Below are 20,645 nucleotides of genomic sequence, written 5' to 3'. Positions count from 1 at the left end.
TTTCATCCTGTATTTGTTATAACCATTCAAATCTTTATATATATAATTCTTCTGTGTGTATGTCACTGAACTTCTCTCAAACGACTGGACCGATTTTGATGAAATTTTTTCTGTGTGTTCAAGGGGATCTGGGAATGGTTTAGATTCACAAATCAGCCCGCCAGATGGCGCTGCAGTCGGTACTTTCATACTTTGCTTTACTAATTGTTTGAAATATCATGCAGGACAACGTCTGTCGGGTCCACTAGTAATTAAATAAAATTAATTAAAATAAGTTTTTTTTAAACTTAAATCTACGTGACTAATAATGTAAAATTCCTTAAGACAAATTTGCGCGCCATTGTGTGTGGCAGAATATTCGAACGATTTACGATTGTACCTTAACATTTTTGTTCCATATTCTTGCAATAAATAAATTATTATTATGACGGACTCGTATCGAAAGGTACACAAGGTACAGGGTACAAAGGAAGTTCCTTAGAACTTTATATAAAAGAAAGTACTTACTTTTACCCTACGAGTTTCTTAATTTAGGGGATGTTAGGGTATGACTCACTAGAACTTCGTAGGGAATCAGCGCAAATTAAATCCGGTTTAAGTTTAATGAATAACGAAACGAAAAGCGCATACTTCCCGGGAGATATTATGAGATTGTACGTTCCGGATACTCATCACCGCTGCCATTCCCCGCTTTCTCTCGTAGCATGATAGTTAAAATGTTGGACGTTACAATGAAACACGCTTTGATTTTAAAACTTTATTTATAAATTATATAAAAGCAAGACGATAAAATAATTTAAATGCACAAGTTGGTACGTTCGAATATCGAAATATTACATATTTAAATAATACTCCATTTAAAAAAAAAATTTGCACTTCGAGAACAAGTCACATGGCGATTGACAAGGCACAGTGCAATACTTAGACCGCTGAGAACACTTTGGTTTGAAAAGATAATCCTTAGCCTTAATATCTTTGAAAAATATATATTTTAAGTTCACCTCGGCTTACAGGATTAATCATGGTGTTCATCTTGAGCTAACTCCTCCAGATCTTCTTGGTCGAATTCTGTGTCATCCTCAGCGGTGGCTTCCTGATACTGTTGGTATTCTGATACCAGGTCATTGACGTTGCTTTCGGCTTCACTGAACTCCATCTCGTCCATACCCTCACCGGTGTACCAATGCAAGAAAGCCTTGCGCCTGAACATAGCAGTGAATTGCTCCGATATTCTCTTGAACAGCTCTTGGATTGCGGTCGTGTTTCCGATGAAAGTTGACGACATTTTCAGTCCTTTAGGAGGAATATCACACACTGCAGTCTTTACGTTGTTCGGAATCCACTCGACGAAGAAACTGCTGTTTTTATTTTGTATTGACAGCATTTGTTCGTCGACCTCCTTCATGGACATGCGGCCACGGAAAATGGCGGCGACCGTGAGGTAGCGGCCATGTCGTGGGTCGCAGGCGGCCATCATGTTCTTGGAATCGAACATCTGTTGGGTCAGCTCGGGTACGGTGAGGGCTCTGTATTGCTGGCTGCCGCGTGACGTGAGTGGTGCAAAGCCAGGCATGAAGAAGTGGAGACGAGGGAAGGGAACCATGTTCACGGCCAGCTTGCGGAGATCCGCATTCAGCTGACCTGGGAACCGCAGGCAGGTGGTCACGCCAGACATGGTGAGCGACACGAGATGGTTGAGGTCTCCATATGAGGGATTTGGGACTTTGAGGGTTCTGTAGCAAATATCGTATAGAGCTTCGTTGTCTATACAATATGTTTCATCAGTGTTCTCGACTAGTTGGTGGATGGAAAGGACTGCGTTGTACGGTTCTACTACTGTGTCTGATACTTTGGGCGAGGGGACAACTGAGTATGTGTTCATGATTCTGTCGGGGTATTCTTCTCTGATTTTGGAGATGAGAAGGGTACCCATACCGGATCCGGTACCACCACCGAGGGAGTGTGTGAGTTGGAACCCTTGAAGGCAGTCGCAGTTTTCGCACTCTTTGCGGACGACGTCTAAGACAGCGTCGACGAGCTCAGCGCCTTCTGTATAGTGACCCTTTGCCCAATTGTTGCCGGCGCCTGATTGGCCGAAGACGAAGTTGTCCGGGCGGAAAAGCTGACCGTATGCGCTGGAGCGGACGGCGTCCATGGTGCCTGGCTCCAGATCGAGGAGGACGGCGCGTGGGACGTACTTGCCGCCATTCGAGGCCGACGCACCTGTAGGTTATAATAATAAAAAAGTAAATATCTAGTGATTATTCAGAAAGTTTTCAATTTTGTGTTGTATGTGGCCGAAATATAACAAATATTGTGCATTTTATATCACTATACTTCCTTAAAAACATTGCTATATTTAAGCTGACAGGAAAAAGCTTAAGTTACATTCTATCCTCACAAAATACAACCAAAACCGGCAATTTATTCGAACAATTGACTCAAAACGCACCTAATTACTGCATTAGCCTACGGTAACGCTACTCTCAAGTAGAAAATTACCGAAATTTCTGTAGGAATTAGTCTAATTGTACCGTCTGAGTCAGTGTACTGTTAAGATGCCCGGTCGTTGACCTTGTTATCGTAATTAACGATTTATTACTGCGGGTGCTTTTATTGTTCAACTTACGAAGCGTACTGCTGACAATGTGGTTTATGTACTTCACTAAAAGGTTGCTAAGTAACTTTCGTTCAGTTCTAGCAATTATATTAGTGAGGCATCGAAATACATAGCAAAATGTGTATGTAAATAATTAATAGATACCCAGAAATAGGCTTGGCGTATGCCCTATAGTTAGCCAAGATATACCACCTCGCCCTCCATTTTTTTTAAATGTCAACATAAATTACTTAACGTATTTATGGTATTAAAACATAGAGCAATCCTAATATCCGCCAAGATTTGTATGGTGAAGTTAAATTAATTACAAGTCATTGTAAAACTTAATAAAAGATCAGTAACCATACAAAGAACCCATTTTTGATTAAACCTTTCATAACCTAGTTCGAAAGTTATCAGTTTGAATAAAAATCTCATTGCTAGAGGGCGCTACTATCGACTGGTGAGTATGAACGTCACGCCTGGCTGGCCATGGCTACAGTTAGGTCATTATGCACAACTCTAGCGTTCAAGAACTAAAATATATACTTATCTGTAATGAATAACTTTTCTATTTGAATCTTTCTTCAAAACAGTTAACAAAGCTAAATGTAATACAGACGCTATATGTTATGTAAATGTTTAACTACACTTTAAGGCTTTTTCAGTTTGAGGTCTTACGTCCCTAACAAAGAGCTAAGCTGCAGTAATTCGTAAGCTAAATACTTAATAATGATTCTAGGGATAAGTAAACTAATACGAATCTTAAATACAGCCTTGCGATTCTGTAACTCAATTTTCGAACTCACACAGCGGTTTTCGCATCGGCGGTCGATCTCAAATCTATTCGGTTACAGAATCGCAAGGCTGTAGACCGCTCGAACACACTCGGCGTATTATAGTTAAACGAAACTGTATTTAAACCTTATAAAAAAAAGGTTAATTAATTTTCGTTATAATAATTATATTTATAATGATCTATTTATATCACTTCCCGTGCTTATTCTATATAATTTGGATACTTACAAGTAGCCTCATTGTAGTAGACAGATAACCTCTCCAATTGCAGATCACTTGTGCCTTCGTAGACACCAGTAGTACTGATGCCGTGCTCCTCAGATATGATTTCCCAAAACTGCGAACAATGTTATACCATTAGGAAGGAAGGACAAACTGTTAAGGAAAACATATGTGCGTTTTGGAAAACAATAGTGTTATTGTAGACTGTGTTTGCACTGAATAAAACAGCAAAATTAACATATCTTTGAGCCTAATAATTGACGTCAATTATTTTCGTTTAGGATCACGATATAAAAGTTATTTCAAAGTATAAGAAATGGATAAGTTAGGGAGCGTTCAATAATTACGTAACGAAATTTAGGGGGGGGGGGTCCTATCGTAAAACATTACGATGCGGGGCTTTTCGACTTTCAAGTACTTTACAGCATATAATTGTAACTTTTAGGTATAAAGAGTCACTGGGTGGTCACGAAACGTTTTACTATTTGGTACAGAAAAACGTTATGGCGCGTTACATGGGGGGGGGGGCAATAATCTCGAAAAATTGCGTGACTTAATACTTGAACACTCCCTTTTAGTTACAATATAAAATGCATAAATACAATAATAAATAAATTTAAATAATTGGTGGCTTTAATTTGTTACAGAAAAACGCTAAAAATTTAGACCACTTACACAACTATTTGACATGGTATTACTAATTGAACGCATAATAGACTAATTAACAGAAAAATACTCCAATGTGTTATATGGTTTGTAACTCGTCTTTCAACAGAATTGCTCTAATTTTGTGCCTATATCAATTTATTTGAGCAAATACAATTAATCATTCTTCCGATTCAGACTTCAATATTAAGTATAGCATACGCGAATCTAAAAACGTTGGTGTGTGCAAATGAATCTATGTCTGTCAAAATCTTATGCTATTTACATTAGAAATCACACAGAAGCCCAGGTCTCACGAAAATCCAAGTGCATCCATTTTCTTCGGTAGAATGCGAGAGCGACCCTGGAGTCAGTAACGCGGCTTTGTAGGAACTCCTCGAGGTGATTTTAGTGGGTATTGCTCACCCAGTCCCTGAATACCAGAGATTGTGTTGGTCAGTACCACAAACCCCAACTATCGGGGTCAGGGGATGCGCAAACGCATTTCCACCTCTGATATAAAAGAGCGTTTCTATTTGTTTATTCGATGTAGTTCTTTCAATAAAGAATCGAGATTGCTATTGGGGGTTAATACAGACGCGGATCAAGTATAATTAGCACCAAGATCGTTCTTAGAATGTATAAACGCAAGATAAAATGATAGTTCAAACTATCTCACATTTTACTACACTAAAACATTAAACTGTTAGTAAAGAAATAACAAAAAAAAATCGTAAAGAAGTGTAGAAATAATACTAATTTAATTCTTCCTAAGCTGTTAGAAGTGAAAGATATTGATCCCATTAAAAATAACGTAATGTTTTACCAAAATAATGGAGATAAATCAAAATTAATTAAGAAAATGTGACATTTATTTCCTTTTTAATGTGGCTTTAAGAAGCCGGATTTCCTTCGAAACTTGATCATCCGGTGTCGCAGAGATTATGTTAAAACTTAATCTTATAAAACGTAGGCTAAGTACGGTATTTGTTACCATAGTTACAATTCTCTTGTATGGAAATATCGTAACAATGGTAACAAACGTGGTACCTTAAATAAGTTAAGACAAAAAGCAGACTCGCCTTTGTACTATATGCCGACATCGAATTGTATTTTAATTCGGTCATACAATGCGCAGAGGTCATGAGAACTTGGAGAAACTGATCGTGGTTGGTAATACAGAAGGCGAAAGACCACGTGGCCGTTCATCAACCAGGTGGACCGATGTGGAAGACTCATCGTCCTAACTATACACTGTCATAAGAGAAACGCTGGACAAATACCAGTGGGCACAAATAGTCCGCTTCATGTGCTTCATTCCTGGACGACGCTTAAACATTAGCTGCCGATTGAAGAGAGAGAGAATACCAAAAATAGTATTCAAATAAAGGGGGTATTTGAATACCAAAATAAATTGCCTAGTAGCAAGATTCAAAGTCCATAAAAGCAAAAATATATTTTTCGTATATAATAATATTATTTTATGGTAAAATTCTGTAATTGCATCATAAACAAATTGCTCGTGGAATTATTTTCCTTGAATTTCAATAATATAATTTCATTTTGCTGACAATATCAATAATAGCTGTGTGACATGAAAACAATTAGTTTTATAGCAAATGTAATTATTCACCTGTGTATCGTGTGTATTAATAAAAATCTTTCAACATACAGTAACCTGTACCTACAGCAGCTATGTAAAATAAAGTTACATCCTCATAACATACAGTATATAACCTTCTAGAAAAGCAATAGAAAAAAATATTTGATAAAGTCAAATATAATGAGTTTTTAATTACAAAATCTTAAATTTTTAACCGAATAACGAAATCGTCGTCGTGTATTTTTTTGTAAGTGGGTAATTGACTTTGGACTGAAAAGGCCTATTAGGATATCCCGTATATAAAAAGGAATTATCGTTTAAATTATTATTCAGAAGTATAATCTATTATTTATTTAGTTTAATTTTTTTTTATTAATTATTAAATTATTTTTATTATTACTATGTGGGTTGCGAAAATTTTAAATACTGTATATTTGATAGTTATGATTACTAATAAAACTTATACAGAAATATCGAATATATTTTTGTACATTGGTCGGCATTGTATATATATATATATAATGAAAATGGTCTTCGTTTGAGGCTCCTTCACGCCTAAACCACTGATCGTATCGACATGAAACTACTGCCATTCGATGCGAAATGCCTAGATGGTTTATGGCTATTTATTTATTAAATTCCAACGTTCCTTCATTTTTTTATTGCTGTTTTACTTTTATGAAAATTTATCCATACGGACTTCACCGCGGAAACATTCGGGGAGGCTTCCTAGAACCTCTAAACGTCAACATCTGTTAAAAACTCGATTTTCGAAATATTTCAATTTTCTTAGCGGGAAGTTAAAAAGAAGAATAATAAAAATATGAAAAAAAATAAAATAATGAAACATAAAATTTATTTTAATTCGTCCAGCAAAGCGGGCGCGAAACGGCTAGTTCTATATAAATGAATTTATTACATGCCATTATTTTGTGACGTAGATGAGTAATAAATATTGATTGTAAACAATCGCATGCACATAATTCGTGTGGACACATTGACCGCTTTAACTATTATAGATAGAAAGATAGGCTTTTGTTATCCTTCCTGTCCAACTAAATACAATGAAATACAGTTATTTTTAAACTGTAAACTTACTTTAAAGTTTAAACGTATGTGTTAGTACTTAACTATAAATTTTCAAGACAATGTTATGAAAACTGTATCGTAGCAATACAATTGTCAGAGTTCCCATAAATAAGTTAGGTTATACTGACATAAGTATTAGATTTTCAATAAGTTGTCGACACTGGGTTATTGGTTTGTTTCTGGTTAATTCCTGCAGCGGACCGAATAAAGATAGAAGCATTCGATATGTGGTATTGGAGGAGAATGTTGCGAATACCATGGAATAAACAAAGAACCAATAAGTCTATTCTAAACCAACTAAAGACGCCTCAAGACTCAACTGTCATTTAAAACGGGTGCTTAACTACTTTGTCCATATTGCCAGGAGAGAACCGAATAGTCTGGACAAACTGGTAATGGTAGGAGTGGTGGCAGGTGTAGTCGGAGTCCTACCCGTTGGTAGGCGATCGACCAAATTAAGACAATTATGGGTCTCAATATCCCTAATGCCATGACCAGCTGAGGATAGTGGTGTGGATGCAGCAAGACGCATCGGTTAGGGCTTTTCAAGACAGGCACGACCTTCAGTAATGAAGACTCTGAAGTTGATGCTTTGGATGGTGACGTAGCGAATAAAATTATCTAAAAACCCTTAAATTTTGCACGGTATCAAATTATTTAGCTCCGTCACTATATACTTTTTTCACTTATAAAATAAAGGCGTTTTATTTCAGATAGGAGCAATAAAATACATTTATTCTATGTAAAACTTTCATTCTTTGTGTTTACCCTTTTTTGGCAATAAAATGTCGACATATCTGCACTGAGCCACTCTGCTTCATCACTTATGCACTAGGGGAAAATTGTGTTGGTATTATTAGGTACCTCCTGTACTATTACTAAAGTAGATCAAGAATTGTCGATTGCTTTTATTCCAATTTTGACCAATTCGAAGATCTTAGGTTCACTTTATGGTGATTGGCAGGTCACTCACTCAAGACATTCTTAACTCTCGGCAGATAAGTGAATTAATTCCATTCAATCTTGATCAATTTATCGTCAATTGTGGTCTTATTGTAAGTCTCGAAGACTTTCATTTCATAACTTTCAATTCTTCAAATGAACAGTTTATAATAAAAAAACAAATATTTCAGTCGGATAACTTTAAAATTGTGACAGGATTTGTCTATTAATTTAAATAGTAGAGATTGCTTTTATTTTAATTGTAAAGTGTGACTTTTACTAGAATAATCAATAACGTAATAATAAAACCGATGCGTCATAAACAACCTAGACGTAGTGTCGCCTGCAGTTAGGGGGAAACCAACCACAGTAACTGTATACTGGCAATTCCGGGAAATATCGATCAAAAGTAGCCATACAATGTTACATTTCCTGAAGTATCATTAATTAATAGGGTCTTATTTAATAAAGGAAGGGGTAGTGCGTTTGGAATTGAGCAGTACACAATATTTTTTGACATTAATTCGCTGCTTTAAGGCGAATCTGCGAATCCTCCCCGTGTCTACCAAATCAAAGCAATTACATGGGAATCGAACCAACGTTCTCCTAGTTATACTGTCTACGTCCGTACGACGGAGGCGACAAGCATTTTGTAAAAATATAAATATATACATATTAAATTAATAAAAATAAAAAAAAATTCTAATCTATTATTAGACCCAGGTCAAAAACACGAAGGAGGTTATATAATACTTATTTTCTTTGTCCGTAGAGTGCGGCATTTTTTTATGGCTCTGGCACGATTTGTGCATTAGCCAGCGTCAAGTATGTATAGGATTTTTTTATAATTCGTCCTTCTTGTCTTTTTAGAAATTCGACAGTGTCCTCTATGTACGATTTAAGCACTCGCCCGGTACCGCACAACCCTCCCAAAGGCCGAGAACAAATTTAAATTAAATTAAAACTTGCCCTCGAACCGGGAATCGAACCCGGTACCCCTCACCTAGCTGCCACTAAATAAGACCGCTAGGCTATGAGGCCCCCAGGCGCTACCACTTACTAGCTCCCGTAAAAGACAACACCACAGATTATTATCAAATCGATTTAATAATACCTGCAAACTAGCTCCAGTTAGATAAAAGCAAAGATTATAAAAATATATTTAATAATAATAGCATGAAAGACACAGACATTCGCGTTTGAATTAGTAAGATAAAACTTTAAGTATGTGCAAATTAATATATCAACAACAATTAAGCGAATTATTAACTTTCATATAAGACAAATAATTTAGATTGACTGACAAGTTAGTAAAAGTATAATGCAACAATTTATACCTTGCGTGTGAGAGAATATTTAAATTCTCTACACGAATTACATTTTATAGAAAACAATTGTTTATTTAAACTTAAAAAACATAAATTATAAAGAAACAAAACAGAAAAATAAGCGAAACTTACGAATTTACGACACCTTTGTTTGAAAGTCTAAATAAACCATAATTTGTTTACAGGTTAAAGTTTTTCTTTGAAGTCTGTTATTTCATTACAACAATTATAGAAAAGGTTATATTATCTGAAACCTCCTTGTGTCATACTTTTAAAAAGTGAACGCATTCTTTGTTGAGCTTAAGTCCGGAAATCGTGCATTCTTTTAACAACTCAAACACGAATACAAAGCTCACAAATCCAAGTTATTTCTGTAAACCTCGGGAGACAGAAAAGCATTTCCTTTTTTGCCGGCGCCCGCCATCTTTATTCAAAATAGATTTTAGTTTTGTTGCATTGCGACTCGGCCATTCACTGCCTCTACAATTTATTTTTGATCTCGTCTTATTCATATCAGATTTTTACCCCCGGTTTCTTCTTTATTAAACCGAAAGATTATCGTCATTAATTTCTAATACTGTTTAATATTAGAAAGTGTTAACGAAAATAAATGAAAAGAAGTGCGTGCCTACAAAGTACATTCAGAAGTGAAACTACTTAGGCAGACTAATTCATTCATTTGTCTTGTTCATATTTATAAAAATCTAAAACTTTAGATTTTCGAGACTTGAGGTAGGGAAAAAGGAAGGTATGTTAGGAATTTAATGAATTTAATTGTCATTAAAATATTACAAGTGTCGAAAATTCATACAAATTATATGTAAATTTAATTTTTTAAATTTATTCCTTCTATAATAAAAACACGTGGCATTTTAATTTACAATTCGACTTTTGAGATTTCAATAAATTTAATAATAGAATTTCTATAATATAATTCGTCCCTCTCACTCTCTCTCAATGGGTCTCAACCTCTCTCTGCCGTTTATTATTATTGCATTTCATCCGTACAAACTTTACCCTCATGCGCCTAAATAAGTTTCACTTCAAATTGCATATCTTCTACAAAATAAGTACTAATATCTATCTTTCTCTCTCTTCAGTCGGTCGTGTCTAAGCGTCTGGTCTGCAAAGAAACATCTAGAGCGGACAATCTGTTTCCACAGGTTGTGCGCCAGCGCCTCTTTTATTACAGTATACAGTTTTGAGGACAATTGTGTCTTTCACTTGATCGGTCCATCTGGTTGGTGAACGGTCACGTGATCTTCTGTTTTACCAACCACGATCAGTTTCTTCAAGTTCTCATCGCCTCTGCGCATTGTATGGCCGAAATATGATATTATTCATTCTCTAGATATGATTATTAGAAGTAATAATTCGCTATTTTTTTTTTCGTGACAAAAAGGTTACATATGTTAGATACTACATGGGTAACAAGAAAAAATGGCAAATCATTATTTTAATTAAAAAAGGTTATTAAAATTTAAATCAGTTTTTTGCGGATTGTAATCTAAGTCTTTCGTTGCACTTTTTTGTCCTACTTCGTAACCAATTTAACCTTGTTTCAAAATGTATCGAGTTTCAATCTCTAGGAAGTGTATTTATTACATAACTTTGCAAGTCTGATACGCCTAACTTGCTTTGTTAATGAGAGGCTATGTCGTATGCGTAACAAACATAAGTGATCGCTATGGTCACGCCATGCTTCTATGGTGGGTAACGATCTCTCTACCACCAGGTAGACCCACCACTGGTTGCCCAAAAATCTTACTAGGGACCGCAGAACGAAATGCGCTCACGGATAAATCTTTAGAGGATTCGAATTTGAGGACAAAATATGTAAAAGGCAAGCTCACTTCATGTACTCATCATCATGTATTGCACTGGATTTTTTTTTAAGGTGGCAAACGGGAAACACCCGATTTTAAGTAAAACAGCCGCCCATGGACACATTGACAGAAGGCTCGCTAGTACGTTGCCTTTTAAGAATTGGTACGTTCTTTGGACTTTAATCTCTGGTAATTAGTACTACTATGATTTATCATAATACAGACAGTTTCACAGATGTTTACGAGCACGTATTAGGTTTAATATAATTTGCATAAATTTTATTGTAACACTACAAAAATGTGATTATAAAACTATATAAATACTTCGTAATTATGTATTTCAGTCTTAAGACTTTTAATCGCTCGGTCAACTGTGTTCTTTGCGTCATCGCCATCTGGCACTCTGTTTATATTACACTTCCTAAGGTAAAGCATATGTTTCTAATCATTCATTAGAGTTTAATGTAATTAGTCTTAGGGTGTTCCCGTCGATGAAACCTATTCAATTTTGTATAATACTATCGTAAAAGTTTCTCAAATTAAATATTTTAAATACTTAACAAAAAAAAAACATTCTAAAAACAAACGATTAAATATTTAGTGAATATATCAATGTACGTACAACTTTACATACGTATACCTAAAAGTATTCATTTCGATATAATATTTGATAGCCCGGTCAATTTAGACATTCGAAGTTACATAAAGTCCCAACAATGCCATTGAATATTTTTTTTTTCCTTACACGGGAGTGTTGGGTAACTTCTAGACATTGTTTATAATTATGTTTTGAACAATTTCACAGAAATTCAGCTTGTTGGGACTTTATGTAACTTCACTCTCATTTTTTGGTCTAAATTTACCGGACTATTGACATACGTTTCCAACTTGTAAAGGAATAATTTCCGTTCTCATGGAATCTGTGGTTAAAAAAACAAAGCCGGATATTGATCGCAACCACAGACTAATGCCAAGAAAAATTTAACTTCCTGCGGTAAGTACAAATTAGAAATATGTTTCATCATGAAAATACTATAGCACTTATAATAGCACTATAACATTATAGTAACATTGTAGCACAGTTTTCTACTTCAATATTATATACAACTTTCGCTATTAAAAGTAATTGGCATCGTATGTTTATTTTAAACATGAAGACTATTTAAAAACAAAGAGAACATAATGATAATTTACTAAACATACATTTATAACTCATAATAGAGATATTATTATAACAAACTTAAAATTTTTCTTTTTATCAACTTTACACAGATTCTAACATCACGTTGCGGAAGAATAAAGGCGGGTTGAACCACTGCGCGCCACATATTAAGGTATAATTTTATCTATTCGGTGCTACAAACCCCGTTTTGCAAATGATTTGGACCAATATTGAACTTACTATCGTTCTGGATTCGGTCTGTTCGGATTAGTACCGATGAAACTATATTTATAAAATACGTTATACGTTGGTCAAGCGTTGCTGTAGCTAAGGTTTTTGTTATATTACATAGTATCAAACTATTCAAGGGAAACGGTAGGAGAACACCAGTCATGGGGACCACCATGCTTTTTTGGTGGTTATGCCATTAAATTGTAGCTTATGTGAAACGTTGGTACTTTCAACACAGCGCCATTTGTTAGAATTGTGACAGTCAAAAAATGAACAAATATTTTGCAATCAAATCATATTGCGGGTATATATCTCAATAAATTGAGATGTAAGCTATCCTATCTTCTAAGTTGGATCAAACTACACACGGTGTGCAAATTTGATGATATCGATTGGGTAGTTTAGGAATCCATAGCGGACAAACAACGTGACACGTAATTTATATATATTAAGATATTAAGATAAAAGACCTAGGTGGCTAAAAAATTAAGTGAAACAAATGCAAATATGTGGCTGCTCTTTGCTCCATCTCGTGTTTAAACACCAAATAGTGTCTTATTTGTTGTCATAATATGGTTTTGTTAATAATAATAATGAATAGTACTGAATCTATCAAGCAAAACTGTGTTGATCAATTTTAGACGAACAGGGCAGCTTATTGCGTCTATAAGGCAGAAAAAATTCTATCTAGACAAAAAATTGTAGGAAATCTAGACAGTAACCATTACCGCGGTCACTGACCCTAAAGGCGGTTTAATAAGCGAGATTTATTATCATATAAATAGGTTTATTGTACTAAGATTTCGTAAATTGTAAGACAATTATAATTAGTATTTGATTAATGTACTGATTGAGTAAGGGGAGATTATTTTAAATCGTTTAAATATACGTAATATTTCTTCTATTATATTTCCGAACCAATTCGATTTAGGGTCCTTCAAGAAAAGAGCGTACCAGTCTTAAAAGGCCGGAAACGCACTTGCGTGCCTTCTGGTTATGGTATGGTCTGGTCCATGGGCGGCGGTATCACTTAACATCAGGTGAGCCTCCTGCCCGTTTGCATCCCATTACATTAAAAAAATAGCTTGCTTTTTGGACCTATACACTTTTAACAAGATTTTTTGTGAGTGTTTTCGTCATAGCTGTCAAAATTACATGTTTCTAGTATCCTTCAATCTACGCTGATGTAGTATGAATAGGATTAGGTCAAGTGGAGCAGTACAGCCCTGTGATTCTGTAACTCACTTCACGAACTCACACAGCGGTTTTCGCATCGGCGGTTTCTCTCAAATCAGTCGTGAAGCAGTCATTTTATGATTTGGCATTCGAAAAGGTGGGAGCTTGTACTTTATTGTTTATCAGAATTGAAATGATGTGGATGATTGAGGTGTTAAATGATTCGGATTTGCAGCGAATTGGACTTAGATTTTTTTAAAACTTTTTTAGTGCATTTTGGATAGATTAAATTTTTTCAAGAACTAAAACAGTTTCTTTTTAATTGCGTGAAAATATAATTAAATTTATCTTGTGCTTATTAAATATTATTGTATGTGTGTGTGTGTTTATGATGTATGCATTTTAACGTTGCACAATCCATTGTGTTAGCATGTCAGTCATGTTTAATTACAGTTAAATCCAATATAAATCCTAACATTCTAATCTACAAGTCAACATTCACTGGAACAATCGTATAATGATAAGGCCCTTTCTCCACTGCTCCGGTCCGGCGTAGGATACCGGAATGAGTCATGAGAAAAATATCGGAAGGCCGGATTGCGCTTCTCCACTATATCCGATCCGACAATAATCGATATATGTATATTTATCATGCAACACTTATATTAACTAAAACCCATATACTTTATTTTATTAATAAAACGTTCTAAATTCTAAATATTTTATTGCTCTGGCAAGTTTATTACTTTTTTTATATTGTCTATCTTAAAATATTATAATCTACTTAATAAATAGTTCACTATTAAATATAAAAATAAATAGCATCTTAATTTTGTTTAATGGTCCAGGTTATACAGATTCTTTCAAATTAAACAAACTATAAATAAACCTGTGAATAATAATTTACAACCTCTTGGATATACTTGGACCGATAAAACACCCCGTTACGATCTAGCTAGTTATCGGATCGTTAAAAATCAGATGACGGAGTAGTGTAGAAGTACGTAAGTACTGTTGTGAGTTTCTAAATCGGATCGGTAATTAACGTTTGCCGGACCGGAGCAGTGGAGAAACGGCCTAAAACAAAACGTGACTCGTTGGAGTTCTAGGAAGATTTGATTCACCATAGTTTGAAGTCATTTTTATCACAGTAAAACATTGGTACTATATTTTTTTAAAGGGCGTTGTTTTAAAATAGTATCGCTTAAACGATTATACGGATTTGATGAGATATAATTTATTATTATAAAAATATTTAAGGACTTAATTGAAGGAGAATATTTATTTGGTTAAGTCCTGTAATCCTTTTGTATGAGTAAATATTGTTTTGTCTATACTCCAAGTTTATTTGTAAATGCAAGCTATTTACAAATAAACTAAATTGCTTTCTGGCAGACTACTTACTTACTAGTTTAGTTAAGTCCACGATTGGCAGCCGTATCAGAGAGTACGATACAACCCTGCGATTCTGTAACTCACTTTTCGAACTCACACAGCGGTTTTCGCATCGGCGGTCGCTCTCAAATCAGTCGTGAAGCAGTCATTTTATGATTTGGCATTGATAGATATTTTTTTTTGTCTTTGGATTGTACAATAAAGTGCAGTCATTTGTAATTTAGTTTAAAAAAATCAGACAAAGAATTAGTATTTATAAATAACATACGGGTGTTAAATATAAATAAAAATAGCATAATTTTATTTTAACAAAAATGTACACACCCGGACTGTCAGTCACATTTAAAGAACACTTGTTGCACATGACGTGGACAAATGCATCGTGTTTATTTTTATTACAAACCGAGTGGGGTAAAGGAGACAGGAATATCCTAACGAAAATCCTTTCTTACAGACTAAACCGCTCCTTTCTTATGAATTTTTATAGAGGTAAACAAAGAAATCAAAGTTATGTTATGCTATGGTAGTATAAAACAACCCGATAATTATTCAAGGTTTCGACCACATAATATGAAGAAACTAATAAATTAAGAATGAAACCTTAATATAAATTCGTCTAGAACACTTAAAATATTTTAAGAACGCGAAAACGTAAGACAACTTTTGTCGAAAAACTCTAGCCTGCCCCCCATTTGGCAAATTAAAAAAAACAGCGGTTCAATGAATGATATGGCGATTTTCTAAATACGAAGTGCGTAGTATTATTGTATTTTTAAAGTGCCAAAATGGATTGAAAAACCGCTTAATGTTTTTTAGTCGTATCAGAGTAATTATGAGCTTCGATGAGGGTTCCATTGTTCTCGAACAAAGCTTGATTATAAAATAAAAAAGGGATAGGTACCCTAACTTAGGTCTTGCTATTGTCACTAAAGCCTCTATTCAGAGGATTTATAATATAGAGATGAGTTTTAAAGTCTAACAAATTTCAAAAACAGAATACAGAATGCGTATAAATCTTACGAAGAGCTTTTTTTAATAAAAATAATATGTATATGTCATTACCATAGCCTGCGTGAATTTCTATAAAGAATAAGCTTTGTCGCCGTACTGTTCCTAATATAAACAAATGTAGGAAAAATATGTAATTTAATTCCACTTTTCTGGCTAATCTAGATATCCATAACCGTATAGCTCTCTTTATGGCGCCAATTACAAATTAAGACGTCACTTATCCCCTTTTGGGCGGCGTTTTAAGGCCGGATGTTTGTCACGCGTCAAATATGGCCACCACCATCAGACTACAATGACAATTGACATATTCCACGCACGAACAGCTACTTCCATGCGTGAATCATGAACTCTAATGAATTTTTTAACGTTAGTTTAATTATTAATAGTTAATGCGTGTGTATTATTAGCTTTTTAGTAACTACTTAATTTATTATTTTGACCAATATGTAATGAAAATTATGTTGATAGAAATAGGTTATAATTAGGTATGTTATACATAATTTCAATTGTCAATTACTTACTATCGACAATTACAAAAGTACCAAAATTGTCTATTGTATTGTTGTATTGTAATATATTCGTATTGTATTTAAGTCCTATTAATCCAAAATATTTTTTCACAACTGAAACAAGTATATACTAAATTAAAAATATATTAACTTTTTTAAAATTATTTTACTATAAATACGACAATGATTTTGCTCACATATATTACGCCTATTATAGTCAATTAAATATCTTAAATTAGCAAACGTAAAACAAAAAGCCGCGAAATAATGGAACACTATGTACCTATAGAGATGTTCGAGTATGCACCTGGACATCACGTTTTTGCGATGTAATTCTTATTTCAAATTATTCTTTGTGTATATCATACAAAACATCTGCCATTGAAGACTTTCAATAGACAGAGAATTTTTTTATGTAGGGTTAGCATGTGGCCAGTATTTGTACTAAATTCAATTTAAAAATATAAAATTGTATGACTCCATCAACATAAATATAATATAAAGAGGAAAAAGTACTAGATCCGTTTTAAAAGTTAAAATCTCTAGAAAGATCTATACTCTATAGCGAGAGGTCTTGTTTCCGATAATGTCCAAAAAGGTCGACTTCACTTGTATTGAAGTGTCACTCAGATGTATTAAACTTAAATGAAATGAAATAGTTTATTCTTGCAAGTAGGACTATATAAATCACTTTTACAATGTCTTCCTAAACTAGATGAAGTCGACATTTCCTAACTGACTGCCCTGAGAAGAAATGTCGAAACAAACTCGGGGGTCTTAGTCTCTTTTATAGTCCAGATAATACAATAATAAATTAATAAATTGGTGTAAACAAATGCAGAGTATTTACTGGACTGGTCTTTGGAAGAAAGAACCAGATCGATCTGAGCAAGCCTGTGCCAGCAGACGGCAAGCATGCCCCGAATAGCTCATGCACCTCAACCATTTTTGAGGGAGCTGCACAACCCGGTACACAACAATACGCTTAGATGAGCCAAATGAGTTTTTTTAACGTCGCAACCCCACTACTCTTATTTTTATGTTACATATAAGCACATGTTTTACACAATCAGCTTCACACAAAGAGTTTTACTTAAACATCATTCAAAAACCGCCACCAAACTTAACTCGAGTTTATGTGAGAATTTATGGGCTCACCGTATACGTAACATTCAAATAAAACATACTTTATTACATTATTTACCTAACTCGACGCTTCGAGTGCTTGCATCAAACGATTGAAGATCGTGCCCGTTTGGGTCACCCGGTCTAAATATACGCCACATGATCTTAGAACACGTAAAATAGTTTTTGTCATCAAAACATTCGTTAAAAGCTATAAACAGATAAATCATTGTTGAATTTCCTGTTATATTTGGCCTTTGTGCATTCGTGTCAATCTCTCATATCAGACAGCTGACGGATTGATTCTCCGTATTATGAGCATTAACTAGTCCTTATTAGTTCTATGGTTCTATCTACATTTAAATAAATTCTAAGTGTTACTAATGCATATAAGTGTGTTTTTACCTCCCGCCCGCCGCCACTCAACGTTTTACTAAAAGATCCAACATCCTATTAACCTATTTATAATTTAATATAAAAATACAATTCAATCAATTTAAATGACGAAATTTAGTGAAGTGAAGTATAGTGACTCCAAAGTAATGAACATTTTCCAAATAAGTTGACTTTAAAGGTCTATTGTACCAGGTCATAGAAAAATTCTAAATTTAAAAGTAATGAAAGTTTTCCCAACTGACAGTTCTATTGTTAAAACCGAATTCTAGAACGCATTTGAAACCGTTAACGGCCACTCATAACAGTCACTTGACAGTTATCATAGTTGAACCGTGGGGCAATTACGTGTGTGAAAAATATATAGATAATAGAATTTTAATGAATAAAAAAATATATGTTTCTATTCAGAATAATTTATGAGAATAAATGTATAATTAAATTATTTTAATAATTAAGTCTAATTAGCTAGATTAATATAATGTAAGTAGTAAAAGGAAATTATTGAATAACTTTGTATGAAGATTGAAAGAAAATAAAGAGAAAAACCGACTCTCATAGCTATTTCCGGAATAAAAAACTCTTTGGTTAAAAATAGTTGTTTCTAATCTGTGCAAATTAATTCATCCGCAAATTCGAAATTCAAATATGCAATTGCTATCTAGACGTCAATAACCTTTAAAACACCTATTCTGATAAAAAACTGACTGCGAGAGTAAACGAGATGAAGATATGCACGTACCTACAACAATATACTTCCTTCTTTTTTCACAGTGCAGCTGTTCTATAGAACACAGTTGCCTATGCTATTTTTAGCCCAATCTTACGACTGCTAAACATATTACATTAATAATTTATTGATTTTTTTAATTGTGAACTATTATTGATCATACTAAACAGTTTTAAATATTTTACGTATGAAATTTTAGAATAATTTAACATTTATTCATAAAACGAAACTTCCTTTCTCGTTATCATAGATCGGGGCGATTGTAAAAGTAGAATCATTTTTAATAATTAGCTTTGAACCGAAAAAAATATTCAGCGTGAAAGTATGCCATGTTTCTGTGCTCTAATAAAAACTTAAAAGGCGTAGAATCACGCCTGTAACACTTTATTACTATAAAAGGAAAAAATTTAATAACTTTCTTTATTGCGTTCTTTCTCTAGGTTTCACTTTTACAATAAAAAGTCAGATCTACGAAGATAGTCATGATATTCATAAATTAGTGCAAACTAAATTCATACCCGCATTCTTTTATTGAAATTGCTAAAATTAAATTAGAATCGTAAATCAAGGAAACAATTTACAAAATGTATTTCACCAGAATGACACACCCGATAGATAAGAATATTAATATTATTGGAATATGTAGGTATATAGATAGGAAAAAAGTAACATACAGAGATAATAAACTAATGAATGAACGAGTTAGTTTTCAGACTTAAGTGTTAAATAAATTCAAATTTCGAATTGTTTAAAAATACGCCATGTTGATGACAAGATCAAATTATGTTTGTTTAAAATGCATATTTTTCCATGATGTAGGTGAAAAGAAATGTAATTTGATACGTTAAATGTATAAGGTATTACTGTATGAATATATATGTATCTAGGTATTGTTACTTAAACCTGAATCTAAAAGTACCCCTTTCAAACTTATAAATTCCAGAATACTCGTCATTAAAGAATTAAAAAAGAACGTTTGAATATTTAACACCTTTCATAGATCACAGAATTTACCATAAATAATAAATATACGTATACTTTTATTTATTGTTGCATTTTATTTCTAAATCACAGAAAATCATACGTTAAAATCCGTAGACACATGGTAATAACCAAAAATACCGTTTAAAAATTCAAAAATCCTACCTTTGAGCCGATTTGGTTCCCGCACTGTCCCGCCTGTAAATGCACTATTTCCCTCATATTTGTATAAAATATTAATTAATTATACTGTTACACAGCCTATCACGTGCCCGGCTGATGCTCAAATGTCGAATGAAGATGCAAGATCGCTTGAAACGCTGTGTGAATGGGAATGAACTACAATGACAACGTATGGGGTGAGAATGTTACCAGTGATGGAAACTGGCGGTTTTTCGGGAGTAAAATGGTTTTTATTATTATATATAATACAATTAAAATCATGGAATATAACATTTGAAAACCACTGTTATTTATATTAAAGTAACAATAGGCTTGCTAGGAGAACAAATGCATATAACAATAATTCTTCAACTTGTTTTTTGTTTTGCTTAACGTTGAGCTATGTAATTACAGATCGGGTAGTCCATTTATTAGCCGCAGTAGTAAACACTCAACCTTATCTCAGCAAAGACAAGTAGAAGAAGTACAGAGCCGTTTTTGTGTAATCTCGATTTTTTTCTTAATAAATTATAATATAATTTAGAAAATAATTGTTTGAAAGGTCTTTATATTATAATTTACGAATAAACGAAATAACTTTACAAAACAGAACTTAGGCCCGTATTTCGACATTTGACAGAGCTCAAGACGAGATTGTGACTTGAGATACGAATTAGAATACGAACATTAATCATTGTCCTACTGAGATATCTTTGTG

General features: G+C 33.8%; 1 protein-coding gene across 1 annotated transcript; it reads right to left on the bottom strand.

Moving 5' to 3' along the window:
- Positions 1–742: 742 nt before the first annotated feature.
- On the bottom strand, positions 743–20,089 carry LOC125050213 (tubulin beta chain-like). Its single transcript, XM_047649904.1, has 3 exons — positions 19,931–20,089; positions 3,626–3,734; positions 743–2,223 (listed from the first exon to the last, which is right to left on the bottom strand). Exons 1-3 carry the CDS (start codon positions 19,985–19,987, stop codon positions 1,016–1,018), a joined length of 1,374 nt encoding a protein of 457 aa, XP_047505860.1. The 5' UTR covers positions 19,988–20,089; the 3' UTR covers positions 743–1,015.
- Between the last annotated feature and the right edge of the window lie 556 nt (positions 20,090–20,645).

The sequence above is a fragment of the Pieris napi genome, chromosome 6, assembly GCF_905475465.1.
Source record: "Pieris napi chromosome 6, ilPieNapi1.2, whole genome shotgun sequence".
NCBI classification, from domain to species: domain Eukaryota; kingdom Metazoa; phylum Arthropoda; class Insecta; order Lepidoptera; family Pieridae; genus Pieris; species Pieris napi.
This window is presented reverse-complemented; position numbering and strand designations above follow the sequence as displayed.

Excerpts from the sequence above, each read along its gene's own strand:
- LOC125050213 (XM_047649904.1), bottom strand. The coding sequence starts at position 19,987 with ATGAGGGAAATAGTGCATTTACAGGCGGGACAGTGCGGGAACCAAATC. Across the intron at positions 3,735-19,930 it reads GGAACCAAATCGGCTCAAAG|TTTTGGGAAATCATATCTGA; the intron begins GTAGGATTTTTG and ends CATTGTTCGCAG. Across the intron at positions 2,224-3,625 it reads CTACTACAATGAGGCTACTT|GTGCGTCGGCCTCGAATGGC; the intron begins GTAAGTATCCAA and ends TATAACCTACAG.